The sequence below is a fragment of the Pristiophorus japonicus genome, chromosome 3 (genome assembly GCF_044704955.1).
Source record: "Pristiophorus japonicus isolate sPriJap1 chromosome 3, sPriJap1.hap1, whole genome shotgun sequence".
Taxonomy (NCBI): domain Eukaryota; kingdom Metazoa; phylum Chordata; class Chondrichthyes; family Pristiophoridae; genus Pristiophorus; species Pristiophorus japonicus.
The window spans coordinates 150,273,126-150,296,723 of NC_091979.1; the positions used below are offsets into that span (position 1 = coordinate 150,273,126).

Sequence of the window (23,598 nt, forward strand, 5' to 3'; positions counted from 1 at the left end):
GATCAGACCCAAATTGCCCACACAGTGAATGTTTAATTTTCGTTAGGTAATAATCAGAATCCAATACAGCACTTATATTACAGCATAGCTTCCAACAGCAGAACTGTGATATAAATCAGATGACATAGTAGACCCAATTTTTCAACTGCATATCTTCACACCAATTTTATCCACCAGGAGCATTGAGGAGGTTTCTGAAAGCACAGAGGGAGGTGGGAAGGTGCAGGGAACTTGGCAGGGAGTTCCATAAAGCAGGAGCATAGTAGCTGAACGAGCAACTATGAATGGAAAATGGGAGGGAACAAGAACAAGGAATATACTAGAGTTAAAACAAAAGAGGGCACATTGAGGACCAGAAAGTTAAAGGAAATTACCAAGGCAGGGTGGGCCTTGGAGGAATTTAAAAGGGAGAATAAGAATTTTGAATGCAACTTGTTAGGGATGCGAAGCTAGTGGAGCTTGGAAAGGATGGGAGTGCAGGACCTTGTGAGGGTGAACTTGCAGGCTGAAGCACAGGGCTCAATTTTCCCCAGTTATCTGTGCCGTTTTTTGGCATGCGGTGCTTTTTTTGTCATAAATTAAAATCTCCCAGTTTCCCCAAAGTTTCTGCGCCAGCGTAACTCAGTTAGGTCCGATTTTTTTAGGTTAGTATTTCTTTGCGTCATGGGGGCGTTACCTGATGTCTGCGCCAGTTTTTGACTTAAGCAAGATTGACCAACTTACATTTTTACAAGGACGGCATATGTGACTATTCACCAAAAACCTTCTGGGCAATTAAGAAAAACCAACGCACATTAAAAAATCGGCGCAAAAAGATGCCACTGTTTTTAGGCGAAGTTTTGGAGGGAGTCAAGAAGGCAAAGAATATGCATCATGAAGCTTAATTTTTTCAAAGTCAAAAAGGAGAAAATGGAAGTCTAATGCAATTCTTTAATTTTTGATTTTTTTCAAAGTACCACGCCACCGCTGAATGCCTCCTCACCGGGCTTGAGGGTCAAAGCGTCGGTCGACAGAATCGCTCCCTCGCCAGGACAGAGGGGCTCAGAGCTCAGCTTCAAATGATGCACGGGGGCGGGTGGGGTACGGTGGAAGCTGAACTGAAGGGATGAGAACCCTTAGGCTATACAACAGCTTCAAAAGCAGGGGCGGGGGGGGGAGGGGGTTGGTGGACGGCGAGCCCCTGTGTCCGGGCGAGGGAGTGATTCTGTCAGCCCACTCTCAAGCTCGATGAGAAGATGTTTGGTTGGTGGTGGGGTGGTACTTTCAAAAAAATCAAAAATTAAAGAATTGCATTAGACTTCATTTCTTTATTGAATGCCTGGCTTCCTGTTCTAAGCAAGCCTATTGCGCATGCACAGATCAGAGAGTGGTCTATACTAGGGTGTCGACCTTGGGGAGAGAGGAAAGAAAGTGTGAGTACTGTCTTTTTTCCTGCTGTTTTGCAAAGCTACAATTAAATTATGGGGGCAATATTGACAATGCCATACCTCGTGCAAGGCTTCTGCATGATTGTGGTGCAGAAGACAAGATTGATTAGGCAGCATCGCTTGAGGAACCTCAGAGCACGTAGCATTATGGGCACGAGGCCATATCCACATCGGGTATATCGAGACAGGTGTTCATACCTGCACCTGAGTGATGCAGATTGTGTGAAAAGGCTGTGTTTCCACAAAGAAGTTGTAACCGAGATCTGTGAGTTAATAAAAGCAGACCTGCACCCTAGAAGTGTCAGGAGGACGGCTTTGTCAGTTGAAGTAAAGGTTACAGCTGCACTTTCATTCTATGCATCTGGATCATTCCAGGCCACAACTGGGGATGTGTGCGCCATTTCTCAACATGCAACACATGTCTGCATTCAGCAGGTGACTGCTGCACTATATGCCTGAAGGAATGACTACATAAAGTTCCTCATGATCGCCCAGGCAATTCGTGACAGGGCTGTGGTCTTCTCCAGGATTGCTGGCTTCCCAAAGGTACAGGGTTGCATTGATTGTACCAACATTGCCTTGCGAGCAGCTTTGGAGGATTCCGAGATGTACAGGAACAGAAAAGGTTTCTGTTATGTTCATAATAAAGCAATGCAACTGAGTACTATAGACATAAGTAAGTGTGACCTTAGCTCCTTTATTCAAACTCCAGAATGTTGGTACAGCATTGGGGGCCTGCTTATATACAGTGCTCCCAAGGGATGCTGGGATCCCTTGGGACTCCAACAGGTATGCCCTCTGGTGGCCACAGGTTACACAGGGTTGCATACATAACATAATTCCCTCCCAAAGTCAATAGTACACTTATTTACAGGGTGAGACAATCTGGGGCTTTTCGCTCCCTTGTCGATCGTCTCGGTACAAATGCAGGTGTGGGTGAGTTGATTGGTTCTTCGCTGGGCTGCTGGGCAGCTGGCCTTGCCGGGCTGCTGGAGAAGGTGAGTTCAGCTTCGTGGTCAACCATGATGTCGGTTGCCACTTGTGTGTGTGTTGGAGGGTCGAAGTTGGTGGTGTCCTCTTTGGGTTGCTCGTGGCTGTATGTGAATCGCAGTTTGGTTTGGTCCAAATGCTCTCTGCAAGTTAATCCATTAGCAAGTTTGACCTGAAACACCCTACTCCCTTTTTTGGCTATGACAGTGCCAGCAAGCCATTTGGGATCATGTCCATAGTTGAGTACAAATACAGGGTCATTGACTTCTATACCGCGTGACAAGTTTGCGCAATCATGGTACATGCTTTGTTGATGCTACCTGTCCTCGACGTGATCATGGAGATCTGGATGGACAAAAGAGAGCCTTCTTTTGAGCGTCCTTTTCATGAGCAGTTCGGCAGGGGGAACCCCGGTGAGCGAGTGGGGTCTGATGCGGTAGGTGAGCAGGACTCGGGACAGGCAGGTCTGCAGGGAGCCTTCCGAGCTTTGCTTCAAGCTTTGCTTGATGGTTTGGACTGCCCGTTCTGCCTGGCCGTTGGATGCGGGCTTGAATGTGGCAGATGTGACGTGCTTGATCCCATTGCGGGTTATGAATTCCTTGAATTCAGCACTGGTAAAGCATGGCCCACTGTCGCTGACAAGGATATCTGGCAGGCCGTGCGTGGCGAACATGGCTCATAGGCTTTCGATGGTGGCAGTGGACGTGCTTACAGACATAACATACTCAATCCATTTTGAATAAGCATCCACAACAACCAAAGATATTTTGCCATAGAAACAGGCCCACAAAGTCAACGTGGATCCGAGACCACGGTTTGGAGGGCCATGACCACAAACTTAGCGGTGCCTCCCTGGGTGCATTGCTCAGTTGAGAGCAAGGGTTTGCATTGGCGCATGCATGATTCCAAATCTGAGTCAATGCCGGGCCACCACACATGGGATCTGGCTATAGCTTTCGTCATTACTATGGCTGGGCGTATGAACGTTTCCCTGCCTTTCTTGGGCAAAACCACATGATTGCCCCACAAAACACAGTCCACCTGTATGGACATTTCACCTTTGCGTCGCTGGAACGGCTTGATCTCTTCATGCATCTTCGCTGGGACGCTGGACCAGCTCCTATGGAGGACACCATTTTTTACAAGGGACAGTAAAGGATCCTGGCTGGTCCAGATCCTGATCTGGCAGGCCGTAACGGGTGACTTTTCATTTTCAAATGCATCCACCACCAAGAGCAAGTCTGCAGGCTGTGCCATTTCCACCCGGTGGTGGGCAATGGTAGCCGACTGAGAGCATCAGCGCAGTTCTCTGTGCCTGGTCTGTGGCGGATTACATAGTTATATGCAGACAGTGTAAGCGCCCATCTTTGGATGCGGGCAGAGGCATTGGTATTAATCCCTTTGCTCTCTGAGAATAGCAATATGAGGGCTTATGGTCAGTTTCTAACTCAAACTTGAGACCAAACAAATACTGGTGCATTTTTTTTACCCCGTTAACGCATTCCAGAGCTTCTTTTTCAATCATGCTGTAGGCCCTTTCGGCCTTGGACAAACTCCTGGACGCATAGGCGGCCGGTTGCAATGTTCCTGATTCGTTTGCTTGTTGTAACATACAACTGACCCCGTACGAAGGCGCATCGCAAGCTCGCACTAAACGTTTACATGGGTTATACAGAACAAGCAGTTTGTTGGAACAGAACAGATTTCTGGCTTTCTCAAAAGCCGCCTCTTGTGATTTCCCTCATACCCAGTCATCTCCCTTGCGTAACAGCACATGTAGGGGTTCTAGCAATGGGCTTAACCCAGGTAGGAAATTACCAAAATAGTTGAGGAATCCCAGGAAGGACCGCAGCTCCGTCACGTTCTGTGGTCTCGGCGCATTCTTGATGGCCTCCGTCTTGGCGTCAGTGGGTCTGATACCGTCTGCCACGATTCTTCTCCCTAAAAACTCGACCTCTTGCGCAAGAAAAACACACTTTGAGCGTTTTAACTGAATCACACGCGATCTAGCCAACTTAGAACCTCTTCCAGGTTCTTCAAGTGTTCGATGGTGTCTCGATCTGTGACCAGTATGTCGTCCTGGAAAACCATGGTGCGTGGAACCGACTTTAGCAGGCTCTCCATGTTCCTTTGAAAATTAGCCGCGGCTGATCGAATCCCAAATGGGCATCTGTTATAGATGAATAGACCTTTGTGTGTGTTGATAAATTCTGACCGTGTCATTGCCTTTAAGAACCGGAACGATCAGACTGGCCGACTCGTTGAACTCCACCGGTGCGATGATGCCTTCTCGCTGCAGCCTGTCCAGCTCAATTTCCACTTTCTCTCGCATCATATATGGCACCACCCGTGCCTTGTGGTAGATGGGTCGTGTACCGAGAACCCAGTAGATCTGCACCTTCATCTCCAAGAAACTTCTGATGCCTGGCTCAAACAATGATGGGAACTTGCTCAGAACCTGAGCACATGAGACGTCGTCGACGGACGACAGCGCTCGGATGTTATCCCAGTTCCAGCGGATTTTTCCCAGCCAGCTTCTGCCAAACAGTGTGGGGCCATCTCCTGGTACAATCCATAGTGGGAGTTCATGCACTGCTCCATCATAGGAGACTTTTACTGCTGTGCTGCCAAGTACAGGGATCAGCTCTTTAGTGTAAGTTCCTAGCTTGGTATGAATGGGGCTAAGCTTGGGCCTGTGTGCCTTGTTACACCACAGCCTGTTGAAGGCCTTTTTGCTCATGATGGACTGACTCGTACCCGTGTGCAGTTCCATGGATACTGGAATTCCATCCAGTTCGACTTTTAGCATGATTGGTGGACATTTCGTGGTGAAGGTGTGTACCCCGTACATTTCTGCCTCCTCGGTTCGAGTCTCTAGTTCAGCCTGATCTGCCATGGATCAATCCTCCTCTGCAATGTGGTGGTTTGCAGGGTTTGCAGCTTGTCTGCACATTCGCTGGAGATGTCCCATTGTTCCGCAGCCTTTGCACACATAGTGTTTGAAGCGGCATTGATGGGCTCGATGATCACCTCCGCAACACCAAGGTGTTAACTGCCTCGCATTAACGTTTGATGGCGGAATCTGTGTCATCTGAGGTCGTGCAGCTGCAGGCGTGCACGTTCTGCCATATGCATTCCTGCCTGAAAACGACGTTACTTTGTGTACAGTACTTGCCGAAACCTCTTTATGCTGCGAAATTTGTTTTATGTTATCGCTGGTGGACTTAAATGCCTGGGCTATCGTTGTGGCTTTGCTCAGGTTCGGTGTTTCAACAGTCAATAGTTTACGAAGGATAATCTCACGGCCAATGCCAAGCACAAAGAAGTCTCTTAGCATTTGCTCAAGGAATCCATCGAATTCGCAATGTACTGCAAGGCGCCTTAGTTCGGTGACGTAGCTCACCACTTCCTGGCCTTCAGACCGTGGACATATGTAAAATCAATACCTTGCCATCAGAACACTTTCCTTCAGATTTTGGTGCTCCCGGACCAGCGTACACAGTTCTTCATATGATTTGGTTGTTAGTTTCACCGGAGCTAGAAGATTCTTCATGAGGCCATAGGTTTTTGCCCCACAGGCGGTGAGGAGGATCGCCCTTCGTTTGGCAGCGTTCTCATCCCCTTCCAGCTCGTTGGCCACGAAGTGTTGGGCGAGTCGCTCCATGAAGGCCTCCCAATCGTCCCCTTCTGAGAATTTCTCCAGGATACCAACAGTTCTCTGCATTTTCGCCTGATTGTTCGTTATCTCGTCGCCAGTTGTTACATTCATAATAAAGCAATGCAACTGAGTACTGTACACATGAATAAGTGTGACCTTAGCTCCTTTATTCAAATTCCAGCGTGTTGGTCCAGCATGGGAGGCCTGCTTATATACAGTGCTCCCAAGGGATGCTGGGATCCCTTGGGACACCAACAGGTATGCCCTCTGGTGGCGGTATGATACAGGTTACACAGGGTTGCATACATAACAGTTTCCACTCAGTGAATGTGTAGCTCGTCTATGACGACATGCATCATATCACGGCAGTTGATGCGAGATATCGTGGCAGCACCCATGATGGCTTCATCTTACACGAGAGCACAATATCTGCCATGTTTCATCAGCAGCCAGTAGGGCAGAGCTGGCTGCTGGGAGACAAAGGGTACGGCCTCGCCACCTGGCTCATGTAATCCGATTGGAAGCTGACCGGGAATACAACATGCCGCACATTGCAATGTGCAGCATAATAGAGAACCATTGGCATCTTGAAGCAGCATTTCCAATGTCTGGACCATTCCGGAGGCTACTTGCAATACTCCCCTGAGATTGTCAGTCAATTCACTGTTGTGTGCTGCATAACTTAGCCATCATGAGGCGGCAGCAGCTGATAGAAGAAGATCCACCTGAGGTGAGAGTGGCTGATGAGGAAGAGGAAGATGCAGATGACGAGGAGGAGGAGGAGGACGAGGGAGCCATGCAACTACCTGAACCCGGAGCACGATGGTGGAGAAGGGCGGACCGTCGTGCCCCTTTAACGATTGCTTGAACCTTGTGGCATCAACTCACCTGTGAACGCTTTACTGCCTGAAGGCTCAGTGGCAACTATTCCAAATGGACCATGTTTACTGTTTGGTCCTGTTCCATAATGTATTGTGTTAATGGAATAAGTAATGGAAATGACTTTTCTTTAGTTCAAAAAGTTATGTTAATAATGGAACAAATAATGGAAATGATTCAGTTATAATTTATAATATACTTTAATCAAAAGTTTAACACTTGTTTGTACTTAACTTAACTTTAATAAAAATATTCTTGTATCAAACTTTAACATTTTCAGTTGAGATCACTTACAAACTTTAAGATCATTTAAAAACTTTTAAACTTGTAAATTTACATCACTTACAAAAAACTTTTAACTTGAGAACAGTTACAACAGTAACAACAATAAAAGCAGCAGCAAAGAAATGCTGCACGCATCTCTCCTCCACCTTATTCGAAGACCGCCCACTTTGCTTGGTCTTGGTGTCTTGGTGACCTCACCCCCTACCCGCAAGTGGTGGAGCAGTGTTTCTCGGATTGGTACCAAGCTGATTCTTTCGAGCATCTCGGGTAATGCACACTTCTTGATGGGGGGCGTGGGCAGGCGGTAATGTGAAAGGCCTTGGGCCTCTTCAGAGACTGGTCTGGGGATTGAAGTGGGAGTGGCATTGATTCCGTCAATGGTTGCGGGATCTGGGTATGTTCCCTTATTGCAGCAGCTACCTCCGACATGGCCTCCCTCATGTGCCCCGACAGTGACTCAACTATCTGCAACATTCCCTCCCTCATGTTCACCGACAGTGTATCAGCTACCTGCGACATTCCCTCCCTCATGTGCCCGGATAGTGTTCCTATTTCTCGTGAGAGTGTTGTTATTTCTCCCGACTCTCCCGATAGGATTAGGAAAAGGGGAGGTGCAACGAGACCTGGGTGTCATGGTACATCAGTCATTGAAGGTTGGCATGCAGGTACAGCAGGCGGTTAAGAAAGCAAATGGCATGTTGGCCTTCATAGCGAGGGGATTTGAGTACAGGGGCAGGGAGGTGTTACTACAGTTGTACAGGGCCTTGGTGAGGCCACACCTGGAGTATTGTGTTCAGTTTTGGTCTCATAACTCGAGGAAGGACATTCTTGCTATTGAGGGAGTGCAGCGAAGATTCACCAGACTGATTCCCGGGATGGTGGGACTAACCTATCAAGAAAGACTGGATCAACTGGGCTTGTATTCACTGGGGTTCAGAAGAATGAGAGGGGACCTCATAGAAACGTTTAAAATTCTGACGGGTTTAGACAGGTTAGATGCAGGAAGAATGTTCCCAATGTTGGGGAAGTCCAGAACCAGGGGTCACAGTCTAAGGATAAGGGGTAAGCCATTTAGGACCGAGATGAGGAGAAACTTCTTCACCCAGGGTGGTGAACCTGTGGAATTCTCTACCACAGAAAGTAGTTGAGGCCAATTCACTAAATATATTCAAAAGGGAGTTAGATGAAGTCCTTACTACTAGGGGGATCAAGGGGTATGGCGAGAAAGCAAGAAGGGGGTACTGAAGTTGCATGTTCAGCCATGAACTCATTGAATGGCGGTGCAGGCTAGAAGGGCTGAATGGCCTACTCCTGCACCTATTTTCTATGTTTCTATGTTTCTATACCTCATCACCCACCCCACCGATGGTGTCCAGGAGTGATCGTGTAAGGTCAATACTCTCCGCACTGATTGCCATCATCTGAACCACATCTCTTGCATCCTGCACCTCAGGAGAGCGTTGTCGAACTCTCCTTCCGCTCCTCACCCTGGGTGTGGCTCGCTGCCTCCCACTGGGACCCGCAGCCTCAGAAAGTGGGGCTCTAGATGTGCCTTGCTGCATCTCACTGGGACCCACAGCCTCGGACAGTGGAGCCTTTGGTGTGCCTTGCTGCACCCCACTGGAACCGGCAACCTCGGATTATGCGAAACCATGGCATGTCCCTGTTATATATGCAGACTCTAGATATACTCTCTGTGTAGTCATTGTATAGTTGCATAAGATGGAGACTTGTTTACCTGATGTACTATCAATAAGGTTTACACTGTGTATATACATGCTGGCACCATTAGAGGGTGCAACTGGTGGAAACTGGGGTTTCCTGCCCTGGTGGCAGGGGCTGTATAAAAGGGGAGCCACCATGCGGCTGCCTCACTCTGGAGTTTGGAATAAAGGACCAAAGTCACTACAGTTTGTGTACAACACATTGCCTTGTGGAGTCATTCATAAGTACATTACCAACATAATAACTGGCGACGAAACTACGGACTTTCACACAATTATGGCTACCTTTGGCACACTAAAAGACTTCGCAGAGAGTGATGATTGGGATGCCTTCACGGAAAGGCTCAAGCAATATTTCATGGCAAACGAACTGGCAAGGCAGACGGACACATTGGCGGAGAAGTGCAAGGCTATACTGCTGACCAGTTGTGGGCCCGAGGTCTACCGCCTCGTCAGGGACTTGTTGGCACCCACGAAAGCCAAGGATAAGACATACGATGAGTTGACTGAACTAATTCGCGACCAACTAAAACCAAAAGAGAGCATCTTCACGGCCAGGCACAGATTCTACACTCACCGCAGACTTGAGGGCCAGGAGATTTCAAAATACGCTGCCGACCTCAGGAGACTTGCAGCACCGTGTGATTTTGGCACACACCTCAACGAAGCATTGCGAGAAATCTTCCTTATAGGAATTGACCACAAGGGCCTCCTTCACAAGCTATTATCTGCCGACACCACAGTCAACCTGCAGAAGGTCATCAGCGTCAGTCAGGCGTTCATGACCTCGACCTGCAGCACCAAGCAAATTATTCATCCTGTGGGCTCAAACCCGGCAAGTACTGTACACAGAATGGTGCCTTTCACAGGCAACACTGTAGAATGTGGCTCTGCCCAGGGCAGAGAGCACAGACCTCAGGATTCCAGAACTCAGAGTCTGTCGAGGGGTGCTAATCGAGAAGCACCATGCTGGCGCTGCAGAGGAAACCATAGGGCTCACCAGAGTCGGTTTGCTGAGTACGTATGCAAAGCCTGTAACATCAAGGGCCACCTTCAGCGTATGTGTAAAAGAAAAACGACTCACTGTCTAGCAGAGGAATTGGCAGATGACTTTGAATCCAGCAGGGAGTATGATGATTTAGCCAGAGAGGCAGCTCAGCCCCAAGAAGAAGTGTATGGAGTGTATACCTGCACCACCGATTGTCCTCCAGTGAAAATGGAAGTCGACATAAACAGCGTTCCAGTCTTCATGGAAGTGGACACGTGACGAGCCAGTCAGTGATGAGCCAGGATGCCTTTGAGAGGCGATGGAACAAAAAACAACCCAAGCTAGTTCCAATACATGAAAAGTTGCGCACCTACACCAAGGAGCTGATCCCAGTCCTTGGTAGTGCGGATGTAAGTGTAATCCATAATGGCGTGGTGCACAAGTTACCTCTATGGATTGTTGCAGGTGATGATCCAACGCTCCTCGGAAGAAGGTGGATGGGAAAGATGTTATGTATTTAACCCTTGGCAACCCGTATCACACCACCAACAGATGGCCTACCTGTTGGAGTCCCAAGGGATCCCAGCATCCCTTGGGAGCACTGTATATAAGCAGGCTTCCCACGTGGTACCTGCACTCTGGAGTCTAATTAAAGGAGCTAAGGTCACACTTACTCACTGCTCACAGTACTCAGTTTCATCCTTTATTATGAGCGTAATAGAAGATCCAGTGGAAATAGATCCAGCAATCGATGACCCCGTGCTCAGAGGCAGAGCAAAGCCTTTCCTTCGCTTGGGCCAGGCACCAGAGAATGGACCAGCACAGCACCTGAGGCACAGACCATCCGTCATGGCTGTGTGGCAATGATCCGACTGGAACGACCTAAAAATTCCTTCCCGGCTTGAGTGGCAGGACTCCTGGAGAGGAAGATAGAATTCACAGGCACTCTTCCAGCTTTTGTGGCAGAATCGCAGGAGAGAAGGATCAAGGCAGTCGACCTCGAGGACAGAGGCAAGATGGCGTCCCTGCTGCAGCGAGGTGCAGTGTGGCATGGCAGGGTTCTCTTAAAGGAGACCTGCAACCAACTGAACTTAGAAACATTGTATGCATGGCAATCAATGTAACGAACCGATTAAGAATGTAATGAACAAAATGTTGCGAGATGCCGTGAATAGAGTGTCCCCAAAAGTAGCAAGAGAGCGAATTCGGGAGGGTAAAGGCTCTGATCCTGATGTCCTGCCCCAGGTGTCCCCACAAGTTATAGGCCAATGACCTCAGGAGGGTGAAGGCACTGATCCTGATACCCTGCCCCAGAGTCTATCGTATGCTGCAGGCACACGATGGCACTATTCGCCACGGACCTGGAAACAAAAACGGCGCCAATATGCACAGTCGGCCGCCGTTGCCCACCACCCGGGTGGAGACGGTGCAGCCCCCAGACCCAGTCACTACCTCAGCCATGTCCAGGAGCGAAAGGTCAGAACCAACGAGTTCCCCAAACGGGACCTGGAACAGCCAGGTTCCCAACACCATTAGAAAGCAGGCAGAAGATTCTGCAGCCCTCAAAGGAGGACAGGGAGGCCACACACATTTGTGGCTCTGCCCACCAATAGGCAACGGCAAAAGCCCTGAGTCCTAGCAAGGTGAGCGAACCAAGCCCACCCCGCTAGAGGGAGCGCAGCGCCGCCATCAAACGACTAGGACCCCATCTGGTTGCTCTGGAACTAGCGCCTTCGCATACCTGTACTGCTACCTCAGTACTGACCTTGACTGAACCATGAATGCAATCTACCCAATCCCGGTGCACGACCGTAAAACATAACGAACGTAAGTCACTGAGCCAACGGTATTTTTCCTCCCTTCTTTGTACTTGCACTGTGTCTGATCCTGTATGTTAGTGTAACGGGCCTGCTGCATGATCTCGCTGGGGGGGGGGGGAAATGGATGTATGTAGCCATGGACACACACATAGATCATACCCAGAACCCACTGTAACCTCCACTGCATCATCGAACCATCTAAACTGGCGACCACTATCCAACGTTATGGCAAAAGGACTTGGGGGTTAACAGGGAGAGAGCCAAGCCAAAGCACAGCCAATGTGCAAGGGCTATTGGCACTTAAGTCAGAGCACAGGTAATTGGCACAAAGGACTTGGGGGAGAGTGATGTTATATATGCAGACTATAGATATACTCTCTGTATAGTCACTGTATAGTTGCATAAGATGGAGACTTGTTTACCTGATGTACTATCAATAAGATTTACACTGTTTCTATACTTGCTGGCACATAGAAACATAAAAACATAGAAAATAGGTGCAGGAATAGGCCATTCAGCCCTTCGAGCCTGCACCACCATTCAATAAGATCATGGCTGATCATTCACCTCAGTACCCCTTACCTGTTTTCTCTCCATACCCCTTGATCACTTTAGCTGTAAGGACCATATCCAACTCCTTCTTGAATATATCCAATGAACTGGCATCAACAACTCTCTGCGGCAGGGAATTCCACAGGTTAACAACTCTCTGAGTGAAGATGTTTCTCCTCGTCTCAGTCCTAAATGGCCTACCCCTTATCCTAAGACTGTGTCCACTGGTTCGGGACTTTCCCAATATCGAGAACATTCTTCCCGCATCTAACCTGTCCAGTCGCATCAGAATCTCATACGTTTCTATGAGATCCCCTCTCATCCTTCTAAACTCCAGTGTATAAAGGCACAGTTGATCTAGCCTCTCTTCATATGTCAGTCCAGTCATCCCTGGAATCAGTCTGGTGAACCTTCGCTGCACTCCCTCAATAGCAAGAATGTCCTTCCTCAGATTAGGAGACCAAAACTGAACACAATATTCCAGGTGAGGTCTCACCAAGGCCCTGTACAACTGCAGTAAGACCTCCCTGCTCCTATACTCAAATCCCCTAGCTATGAAGGTCAACATACCATTTGCCTTCTTCACCACCTGCTGTACCTGCATGTCAACTTTCAATGACTGATGAACCATGACACCCAGGTCTCGTTGCAACTCCCCTTTTCCTAATCTGCCACCATTCAGATAATATTCTGCCTTTGTGTTTTTTCCCCCAAAGTGGATAACCTCATATTTATCCACATTATACAACATCTGCCATGCATTTGCCCACTCACCTAACCTGTCCAAGTCATCCTGCAGCCTCTTAGCGTCCACCTCACAGCTCACACCGTCACCCAATTTAGTGTCATCTGAAAACTTGGAGATATTACACTCAATTTCTTCATCTAAATCATTAATGTATATTGTAAAGAGCTGGGGTCCCAGCACTGAGCCCTGCGGCACTCCACTAGTCACTGCCTGCCATTCCGAAAAGGACCCGTTTATCCCGAATCTCTGCTTCCTGTCTGCCAACCAGTTCTCTATCCACGTCAGTACATTACCCCCAATACCATGTGCTTTGATTTTGCACACCAATCTCTTGTGTGGGACCTTGTCAAAAGCCTTTTGAAAGTCCAAATACACCACATCCACTGGTTCTCCCTTGTCCACTCTGCTAGTTACATCCTCAAAAAATTCCAGAAGATTCGTCAAGCATGATTTCCCTTTCATAAATCCATGTTGACTTGGACCGATCCTGTCACTACTTTCCAAATGCGCTGCTATTTCATCTTTAATAATTGATTCCAACATTTTCCCCACTACTGATGTCAGGCTATCCGGTCTATAATTACCCATTTACTCTCTCCCTTCTTTTTTAAAAAGTGGTGTTACATTAGCTACCCTCCAATCCATGGGAACTGATCCAGAGTCGATGGACTTTTGGAAAATGATCACCAGGCCCCGGGGATTTATCGGCCTTCAATCCCATCAATTTCCCCAACACAGTTTCCAGTCTAATAAGGATATCCTTCAGTTCCTCCTTCTCACTAGACCCTTGGTCCCCTAGTACATCCGGAAGGTTATTTGTGTCTTCCTTCGTGAAGACAGAACCAAAGTATTTGTTCAATTGGTCTGCCATTTCTTTGTTCCCCATTATAAATTCACCTGAATCTGACTGCAAGGGACCTACGTTTGTCTTCACTAATCTTTTTCTCTTCATATATCCATAGAAGCTTTTGCAGTCAGTTTTTATGTTCCCGGCAAGCTTCATCTCTTGCTTTATTTTCCCCCTCTTAATTAAACACTTCGTCCTCCTCTGCTGAATTCTAAATTTCTCCCAGTCCTCAGGTTTGTTGCTTTTTCTGGCCAATTTATATGACTCTTCCTTGGATTTAACACTATCCTTAATTTCCCTTGTTAGCCACGGTTGAGCCGCCTTCCCCGTTTTATTTTTACTCCAGACAGGGATGTACAATTGCTGAAGTTCATCCATGTGATCTTTACTGGAGGGTGCAACTGGTGGAGACCGAGCTTTTCCTGTCCTGGTGGCAGGTGCTGTATATAAGGGGAGCCACCATGCGACTGCCTCACTCTGGAGTTTGGAATAAAGGTCACTATAGTTTGAGTACAACACATTGCCTCATGGAGTCATTCAGAAGTACATTACGGACATAATAGTCCCAACACTCGTACCACTCAGGAAAGGGGCTGGCATCTCAATGTGTGGCATCTACACCACCTCCAGAGTGAGTAAAACTGGGGGGGGGCTTAATCCTCTCCCAGCCCTTGCCCATCTCCCTCACCCCCCATGCTCTCGGTCTGGAAGGTGGGATTGGAAGATGTTCTCCTCTTCAGGCTCGTCCGCGTCTGAATCTTCTTCTGCATCGGCTTCAGCCTCAAGTTCTGCAAAATATAGCAGAGCAGACAAATGGTTAGCAGCAGAGGAGGGGGCAGGGTGGGTGGCATGAATCGGCTCACACAGCACAGGCAGCAGGCTCATTTGAAGGACCATGATGAATGATAGCACATTGCATCAACCGAAGCGTAGCTGACGGAGACATCCCCATGAACCGAAGCATGGCTAGCCTGTGCGTTACTTGATTTTTAGCAAAGCCAGAATGTGGAACTTGCAGGACTTATCCTCTCCCTCGAGTCTGGGTTCAGCTTGCACAGTGGTGGTCGCTTTTCTCCAGGCAGGACCCATCAAAGCAGCGACCCTGTCTTCCAAGTGTGTCAGTGGGTGCAGATTTGCCAGGCCACCTCCTGTTCGAGTTCTTTCTCTTTTGTTGTGTGCCACCTTCCTCTGCAAAGATGAAAATATAACCTTTTAAAGAGGGTGTCTTTGTGCTGGGTGGGACATATACAGATGATCACATTTACAATTGCAATTCCAGTGAATAAATGAAAATATTTCTTACACTAACTACTTGACCAAGGACCCGCCACTTCTTTTTGCACTGGACTCCAGACCTCGGGGTGGTCACCATTGCACAGTAATCGTCTGCAGGTTGGTTCCAGCATTTCTTCATTTCTTTTGGTGAAACTTTTATGTGACCTTAATTACAATAATGAGTGCCTCCACTTCCTCTTGTGAGAAATTCTTGGCCCTTGAGCCGCGTTGCATCTTGCAGCTCCGATTTTTCCACTGAGAATTAAAGTTCTCACACAGTTCTCACACACAACTGACTCTCTAAAAATGGCCGAATGCAGACCGGGAGGTGTACTGGACATGCGTGCCCATAGCAGTCATGTAAAAAACTTTTCTTTTTGCGCATGCATTTTTCGGCGCAGACATTAGGCTCCACCCCCCCTGAAGCTAAATGACAGATTGCGCGGCGCTAATTAAAAAAATTAGAACGGAGAAACTTTCATGTTTTTTTTGGTGTTGTTGGGGCAAAAAAAAACGGGCGTAACTCTTGAAATATGCCAAAAAACAGCATTGGGGAAAATTGAGCCCACAGATAGTAACTTGGCGCAGAACATGGATCAAAGCTGCTCTCTCTCATCTGTTTAGTTCAGTTCTGTACTTATCAACTGAATTATCAGGGGATCCAGACAGTTTTATCAAAATGTTGCATCAGAAAGTTACGAGGTTAAAATCGGTAAGCTGCCTTAATGGACAAAGATGGTTACTATTTTTTAAAATTTTGTTCATTCACAGGATGTGGCTGTCGCTGGCAAGGCCAGCATTTATTGGCCATCCCTAATTTCCCTTGAGAAGGTGGTGGTGAGCCGCCTTCTTGAACTGCTGCAGTCCGTATGGTGAAGGTACCCCCACAGTGCTATTAGGGAGAGAATGCCAGGATTTTGACCCAGCGAACAGCGATATATTTCCAAGTCAGGATGGTGTGTGATTTGGAGGGGAACTTGGAGGTGGTGGTGTTCCCATGCACCTGTTACCCTTGTCCTTCTAGATCGTAGAGGTCTCGGGTCTGGGAGATGCTGTTGAGGAAGCGTTGGCAAGTTGCTGCATTGCATCTTGTAGATGGTACACACTGCAGATATGGTGCACCATTGGTGGAGAGAGTGAATGTTTAAGATGGTGGATGGAGTGCCAATCAAGTGCGCTGTTTTATCCTAGCTTCTTTGAGTGTTCAGAAATGTTCGTAATCCAGGAGCAAGTAGGGTTAGAGGTTGTTGGGGGAAGAGATCATGGTGGTGGGGGGGTGGGGTTGGTGCAGCGTGGTTGGGATAGTCAGGGTGATCGCAGTGGGGGGCTGAATATTGCAGTGGTCAGGGAGAGATCTGAAGGAGGTCGGATATTGGGGGCAGAGATGGGGTGGGATCAGCAGGAGAGTCGGAGAACAGAGGGAGATCAGAGCGGGGGGGTCGGTGATGGGGAGGTCAGTGATAGGGGAGGTGTTGGGGGGAGATCATGGAGATGTGGGGTGTTTACAGATTTGCTTGTTGGGCTGGAGGAAACACTCCTGCTCCTTCTCCCCCACAAGCAGTGCTATAAAGGCACTTACCTGATGGATCCAGCCTGCTCGCTTCCTTTCACCTGCTGGGTTTCCCGAGGCCTGGAAAACCCAGCCAACATAGGTTAAAAATAGAAATCCTGTTAAAATGAACACTCTTTAAAAGGTTTCAACAACCAATCTGTCTCCTGAGAGTGGACTGCTCACACTCCCTTCGTCCCGCCTCTGTTAAAACTGAAATTAGGTGGGTTTGAGGCGGGTTGGGTTCCTGTTTCAGATTTTTAACATTTTAACATCTCACCCAATCCAAATCCACCTATTTTACGGGGTTAAAATTACTCCAAGTTTCCATGCTCTCACTAAAATTATTGAAACCCAAACAATATATAAAATACATTATTAAAATAATAATGCCTTGAAATATTCCTCACCTGTAAGATTATTCATTCATGTGTGGCAGTAAGTACGACAGGCTATTCAAGATCCACGCTTAATCCTATCCTCATCTGACATCCACACACGCACGCTTCAGCAGAGGTCACTGAATATCAATCAAAAGCTGGAATCCTGCCAGTCTATTTTACTCCCACCCTAACCCAGGGGCACTAAAGCTAAATGATACATCCCTACCGCCATCCCAGAGAATGTTACCTAACTCAGCATAGACTAGGCATTGATCTTAGGACCTTCTGGTCACTGTGGCTCACCTGTTCAATGTCTTAACAAGCTGAGTTATCAGGAACAAAACAATTATACTCACCACACAATCAACACATTTTTAGATAGTTTGACATTATTTTGTCATTAATTTTGGTAATTAACTTTGGATAATTTTATCATTTTGAGAAACTTGCAAATTTAATTCAATAATTTGAATTGACCTTTATTCAGCTAAACAGTGGGTACATTTGGACATACCTGATCTTCAGCAAACTTGAGGAGGGCAGCCATGGGATCAGCACCAGGTGACAGGATAAATATAAGTGGTGCAATGGCATGACTGTCACCAAAAGCACTACCCAAATCAAATGGAGGAGGTTCAATGAATTGTCGACCAAGGTTATTAGTCACAAATTCTTGAGTCATTGGAATAACCTGAAGAAAAAGAGTTGACCTTTCAATGTATGAATTGATAGCTTCATAGAAAAGGCTACATACTGTTTCAAAAATATTAGCTGAGAAATTGCTGTTGTTGCACTATTCAGAAATTAACTGTGAATTGAAACAATTTTGGGAGTGCTAAAGCCTGCACGATAACCCTGAAAGGTGTTGTTTTGTAACAGGAGTAAATTGTGTTCTATCATGCTCGGACAGGAGTGTCAGCTTGAATAAGAGATCCAGCATTTGCTTCATGACAAATTTTAAATAGCAACATTTATACATTCACAAATAGAATACCCTGACGCAATGACCAAACTTGTACCTGTTTAAATTTCAATAGCACTTTTACCAAATGGCAGTACTACTATCGGCCTTCCATCTTTGTGGCACCTTATGATCAAAGCCCGGATATAAGAATTAAGAGATGGGCGGAGCGGGGGGCTTGCTGCCAACGACCGGAAGCTGCACAGAAGCGTACTGTGCATTAATCTGGAACTATGTAGTTTCTGCTTTTTTTACCGGCAGTTTTTCAAGGAAGCCACTCCCTCGCCACATTTTTCCACAGAGACTACTCCTTCCTGCTCCCTTACCCGACAGTTTTCCCCTGGGCCCATGCCCTCTGGCATTTAAAATTCTTTTTAGTGAGCCCGCCCCCGTAACGAACCAGTAGCATGCATGCGCAAAACACTTCTAAGCAGCTTCTGGTGCATTGGCAGCAGTCGCGTCCTCACGTTAAACATGTGATTTGGCGCTTTAAAAAAATTTGGAGTACATGTCGGGCCTTTGGACCTCTCTTGACTGTTTTGGATAGTGATTTGCTCAATTGTATGCATCATTCTCGCTGGACATTTAGAAAAGTGTTAGCATCCAAGAACACAAATTGCCTTTTTGTGCTATAAGCAACCATAATTGTATAAGCAGGAGTCAATATTAAAGCACACCCACACTTGATGGAGAGGGTAAGCTTAACATATGGACAAAATCAACATACCATGCTCGAGGTGCCTTGATAAAAACATTATTAAATCAGTGCAGGTTATTCATTTATAGCTTTTATTAATAAAATGGATAAAGTTCAAAGACTGGCCTAAAGTTTCCTGACAAGTTGCCAGTGCCCGATTGCCACCCAAAAGATTTCCAAGATTATCGCCGGCGAAAACTTCCCCTAAAAAAAGAAAAAAATCCACCCAGCGAAAAAAATGGGTGTTGCACCTCGATTCTCAGCGAAAAATTTGAATTTAGAGTCGATTGGGCGTTTCTTAAAGAAAATGGGTGATAATTAATAAATGTACTAAAAATTTACCCCGAGGCTGCAGGTTGGGCCTAGGAGGAGAAAAACATGAAAAATATTTTTTAAAAAACATAACATAAAAAATTATAAAATCATTCTCAGGACCTTTTTAACTTAAATCACTACAACAGAATTTTAAAATAATCAGTAAAAAACAATTACCTTTTTCTTGCAGAGCTACTCACCTACCGCCCAGCACCACCCAGCTCCGCTGATTCTCGTGGGCGTTTTTTTTAATACTTACCTACGGGTCACCGCTGAGTCAAATATCGCACCAGGGCAATCAATCAGAGGATGGTGCACGCCGGTGGTCCGCTCCCCAGCGGTACCTCAGCTGGGCAATTTCTCGCCAACCTGGTTATCGCCCAAAATGGTCAATACCGCCTAGAAACCGGGCGGTAAGCCACTGCAAATTCTAGCCCTAGACTTTTAAAAATATGTAAAATGTTTTCCGTTTTCCCTGAAAGCATTTGCTGATATGTCTTGGCTATTACATTTAAATTCTATTCTTCAGTGAATTTGATTCTCATTTTTTCGCTTTTCTAGGTCATTACACCTCTAATAGCTTTTGTTAATGGATTGTAGATTATTGTCCCCACAGATTTGAGACAACTTTTTTAATTAGCTACTACACCACGTACTTAAGTGTTAAGGATTGGCATTCAAACCTTGTCTGGCCTCAGGCAGCGAATTATAAGCATCCTCTGGAAGGTTCCTAGATTATCCTCCCACCGACCAGGAAATACCTCACGATATGGCTCCTGAAAAACAGCATGGAAATTTGAAAAACCATAAAAAGATATGCACATAACAGACAGATGTGGAAAAAGGATAGTTCTGGTAACTTTGCACTGAGAACTGTAAAAGGTCAGATTTTCACCACGATACATCTGTAGCAGTTGATTAGCTCAAACATCTTTGGTGCTCTTGTCCCCAGTAAAACTTTTACTCCCTCCCATCCTAGCTGTTCACTCGGTATGGCCGCACTCTCTTCAGACACAGTCCTCTCCCAATCAAACCTGCTGTTATGACTCTCCCTCAAAAAATGAGACCATCAACCTCTCTGACATTGCAAATTACAAATTACTGCCCCATCTTCAATCTCCCCTTCCTCTTTGCTTCTCAAATCCACACCTATATTTCCCATAATTCCCGTTTCGAATCGCTCCAAACAAATGATATTCTTTGTGATTGTAGTACATTATCATTCCTCGACCTCTCGCAGTCTGTGACACAGTCGACCACATTATCCTCCTCCAATGCCTCGCCTCTGTTATCCAACTCAGTGAGACAGCCCTCATTTGTTCCATGGAGATCTTTTAGATCGCAGCCAGAGCATTTCCAGAATTGGCTTCTACAGAATTGCCATTCCACTGTTACCTCCAGAGTAACCCAAGCATCTATCCTGGACCCTATCCTCTTTCTCATGTACATGCTACTTCTTGATGATATCTTTTGCAGAAATGGGATCAACTTCCACATGTTTACGCACAAGTCTACCTCTCCACCACCTCTGTCGACTCCTCCAATGGCTCAGTGCTTTTGGACTGTTTGTCTGACATTGGAGCCTGGCACAGGGAGGTGCAGTAAAGTGTAGGAACACAGTAGTAATTGGGGATTCGATAGTCAAGGCGACAAACAGGTAGTTCTGCTACTGCCGATGTAAGTCCCATATGGTATGTTGCCACTCTGGTGCCAGGGTAAAGGATTTTGTGGAGAGGTACTTAAAATTCATTCACAGGATGTGGGTGTCACTGGCAAAGCCAGAATTTATTTCACATCCGTAATTGCCCTTGAGAAGGTGGTGGCGAGCCATCTTCTTGAACCACTGCAGTCTGTGTGGTGAAGGTACTACCACTGTTAGCTAGGGAGTTCCAGCCTTCGTTAAACGTCTCGACCAGTACTTCGTGGCCAACGAGCTGGATGTGGACGATAAAGTGATCAAGCGCAGGGCGATTCTCCTCACCGTTTGTGGGTCTACAACATATGGCCTCATCCAAACATCTTCTAGCACCGACGAAAAGACATACGCAGAGTTGTGTACGCTGGTTCGGGAACATTTCAAGCTAAAGGAGAGCATCTTAACAGCCAGGTATCGCTTCTATACGCACCATCGATCCGAGGGCAAGGATGTGGCGAGTTATGTCGCCGACCTACGTCGCCTTGCGGGACCTTGCGATTTTGCTGGATATTTGAGGGAAATGCTGCGGGAATTTTTCGTGCTTGGAATCGGCCACGAGGTCATTCTTCACAGGCTGCTGTCTGCCGAATCCCCAGACCTGAACAAGGCCATCACGATAGCCCAGGCTTTCATGTCCACGAACGATAATACTAAACTGATATCATCGAAGCTCACCGGCAAGTACTGTGCATAAAATAACGCCGTTAGCAGGCAGAACTGTACATGGCAGGGCCTTTACGTCTGCAGCTGCAAGACCTAGGATGACTCAGAGTCCACCGTGAGGCGTGAATGTGAATCCATTAACACCATGTTGGCGCTGCGGGGGTAATCATAGAGCCCATCTATGTCGATTCAAGCACTACGTGTGCAAAGGCTGCAAAATAATGGGGCACCTCCAGCGAATGTGCAAACATGCTGTGACTTATCACGTGGCAGAGTCGGCAGAAAATGGTCGATCCGAAGCGGATCACGCAGAACGAGTAAGAGAGGCAACTCAACCCGAGGCCAAGGAAGAAGTGTATGAGGTACACACCTTCACGACCAAGAGCCCTCCTATAAAGCTGAAAGTCAAATTAAATGACATTCCAGTTTCCATGGAGTTGGACATGGGGGTGAGTCAGTCAATTATGAGCCAGAAGGCTTTTGAGAAACAGTGGGGCAACAAGGCACAAAGGCCCAAACTGAGCCCGATTTATACAAAGCTGCGCACTTACACCAAAGAGCTCAAAACAGTCATTGGCAGTGTGGCAGTGAAGGTATCGTACAATGGAGCTGTGCATGACTTATCACTGTGGATTGTACCAGGCGATGGCCAAACATGTTTGGCAGAAGCTGGCTAGGAAAGATTTGATGGAACTGGGATGACATCAAAGCACTATCTTCGGTGGATGACGCCTCGTGCGCTCACGTGCTGAGCAAATTTCCGTCGCTATTTAAACCAGGCATCGGCAACTTCACAGGCGTCAAGGTACAGATCCATCTAGTCCGTGATGCACGGCCTGTTCATCACAAGGCTCGAGTGGTTCCATAGATGATGAGGGAGCAAGTCGAGATTGAACTGGATAGACTTCAACGAGAGGGAATCATATCCCCAGTTGAGTTCAACGAGTGGGCCAGCCCAATTGTTCCAGTGTTGAAAAGCGATGGCACGGTCGGAATCTGCGGAGACTATAAGGTAACGATCAATCGAGTCTCGTTACAAGACCAGTATCCACTACCCAAGGTGGCTGACCCGTTCGCAACGTTAGCAGGGGGAAGTCATTCATCAAATTGGATCTTAACTTCCGCTTACATGACACAGGAACTGGCTGAATCTTCAAAAAGATTGACATGCATCAACACACACAAAGGACTGTTTATATACCACTGATGCCCTTTTGGGATTCGCTTGGCTGCTGCAATTTTCCAGAGGAACATGGAGAATCTGCTGAAATCGGTTCCGCGCACCGTTGTGTTTCAAGACGACATCCTGATCATCGGTCGTGACACCACCGAACACCTGCACAACCTGGAAGAGGTTCTAAGTCGACTAGACAGAGTGGGACTCAGGCTGAAATGCTCCAAATGTGTTTTCTTGGCACCAGAGGCCAAATTTTTGTGGAGAAAGATTGCAGCAAACGACATGAATCCTACGGACTCAAAGACGGAGGCCATCAAGAAAGCACCCAGACCACAGAACGTGACGGAGCTGTGTTCGTTCCTGGCACTCCTCAACTATTTTGGTAACTTTCTACCCGGGTTGAGCACTTTGCTGGAACAATTGCACATGTTGCGACACAAGGGTGACGACTAGGTTTGGGGTAAATCTCAAGAGACAGCCTTTGAGAAGGCCAGAAACCTGCTATGTTCTAACAAGTTACTTGTATTGTATGACCCATGTAAAGGTTTAGTGCTAGCTTGTGATGCATCTTTGTACGGGGTCGGGTGTGTGTTGCAGCAAACCAATGTATCAGGCAAACTGCAACTGGTTGCATATGCATCTAGAAGTCTATCTAAGGCTGACAGAACCTACAGTATGGTCGAGAAAGAGGCATTAGCATGCTTATACAGAGTTAAGAAAATGCACTAATACCTATTTGGACTCCGGTTCGAGCTTGAAACTGACCACAAACCGCTCAGTTTGCTTATTTCAGAAAACAAAGGTATAAACACCAATGCTTCATCCCGCATCCAAAGATGGCCAATAACATTGTCTGCTTATGACTTTGTTATCCGCCACAGACCAGGCACGGAGAACTGTGCTGATGCCCTCAGTCGACTACCATTGCCCACCACCGGCGCAACCCGCAGACTTGCTTCTGGTC

At 47.0% G+C, this 23,598-nt stretch overlaps 1 protein-coding gene across 4 annotated transcripts in view; it reads right to left on the reverse strand.

The window, feature by feature from the left end:
• The window catches only part of dnah7 (dynein, axonemal, heavy chain 7), a 1,084,136-nt gene that overhangs the window by 244,678 nt on the left and 815,860 nt on the right, over window positions 1-23,598 (reverse strand). For all 4 annotated transcript variants that reach the window (XM_070875892.1, XM_070875893.1, XM_070875895.1 and 1 more), the window contains 2 exons: window positions 19,782-19,874; window positions 17,640-17,816 (listed from right to left, as the gene is read on the reverse strand). In XM_070875892.1, the coding sequence (XP_070731993.1) occupies window positions 17,640-17,816; window positions 19,782-19,874 (270 nt within the window). The remainder of the gene's footprint in view (window positions 1-17,639; window positions 17,817-19,781; window positions 19,875-23,598) is intronic.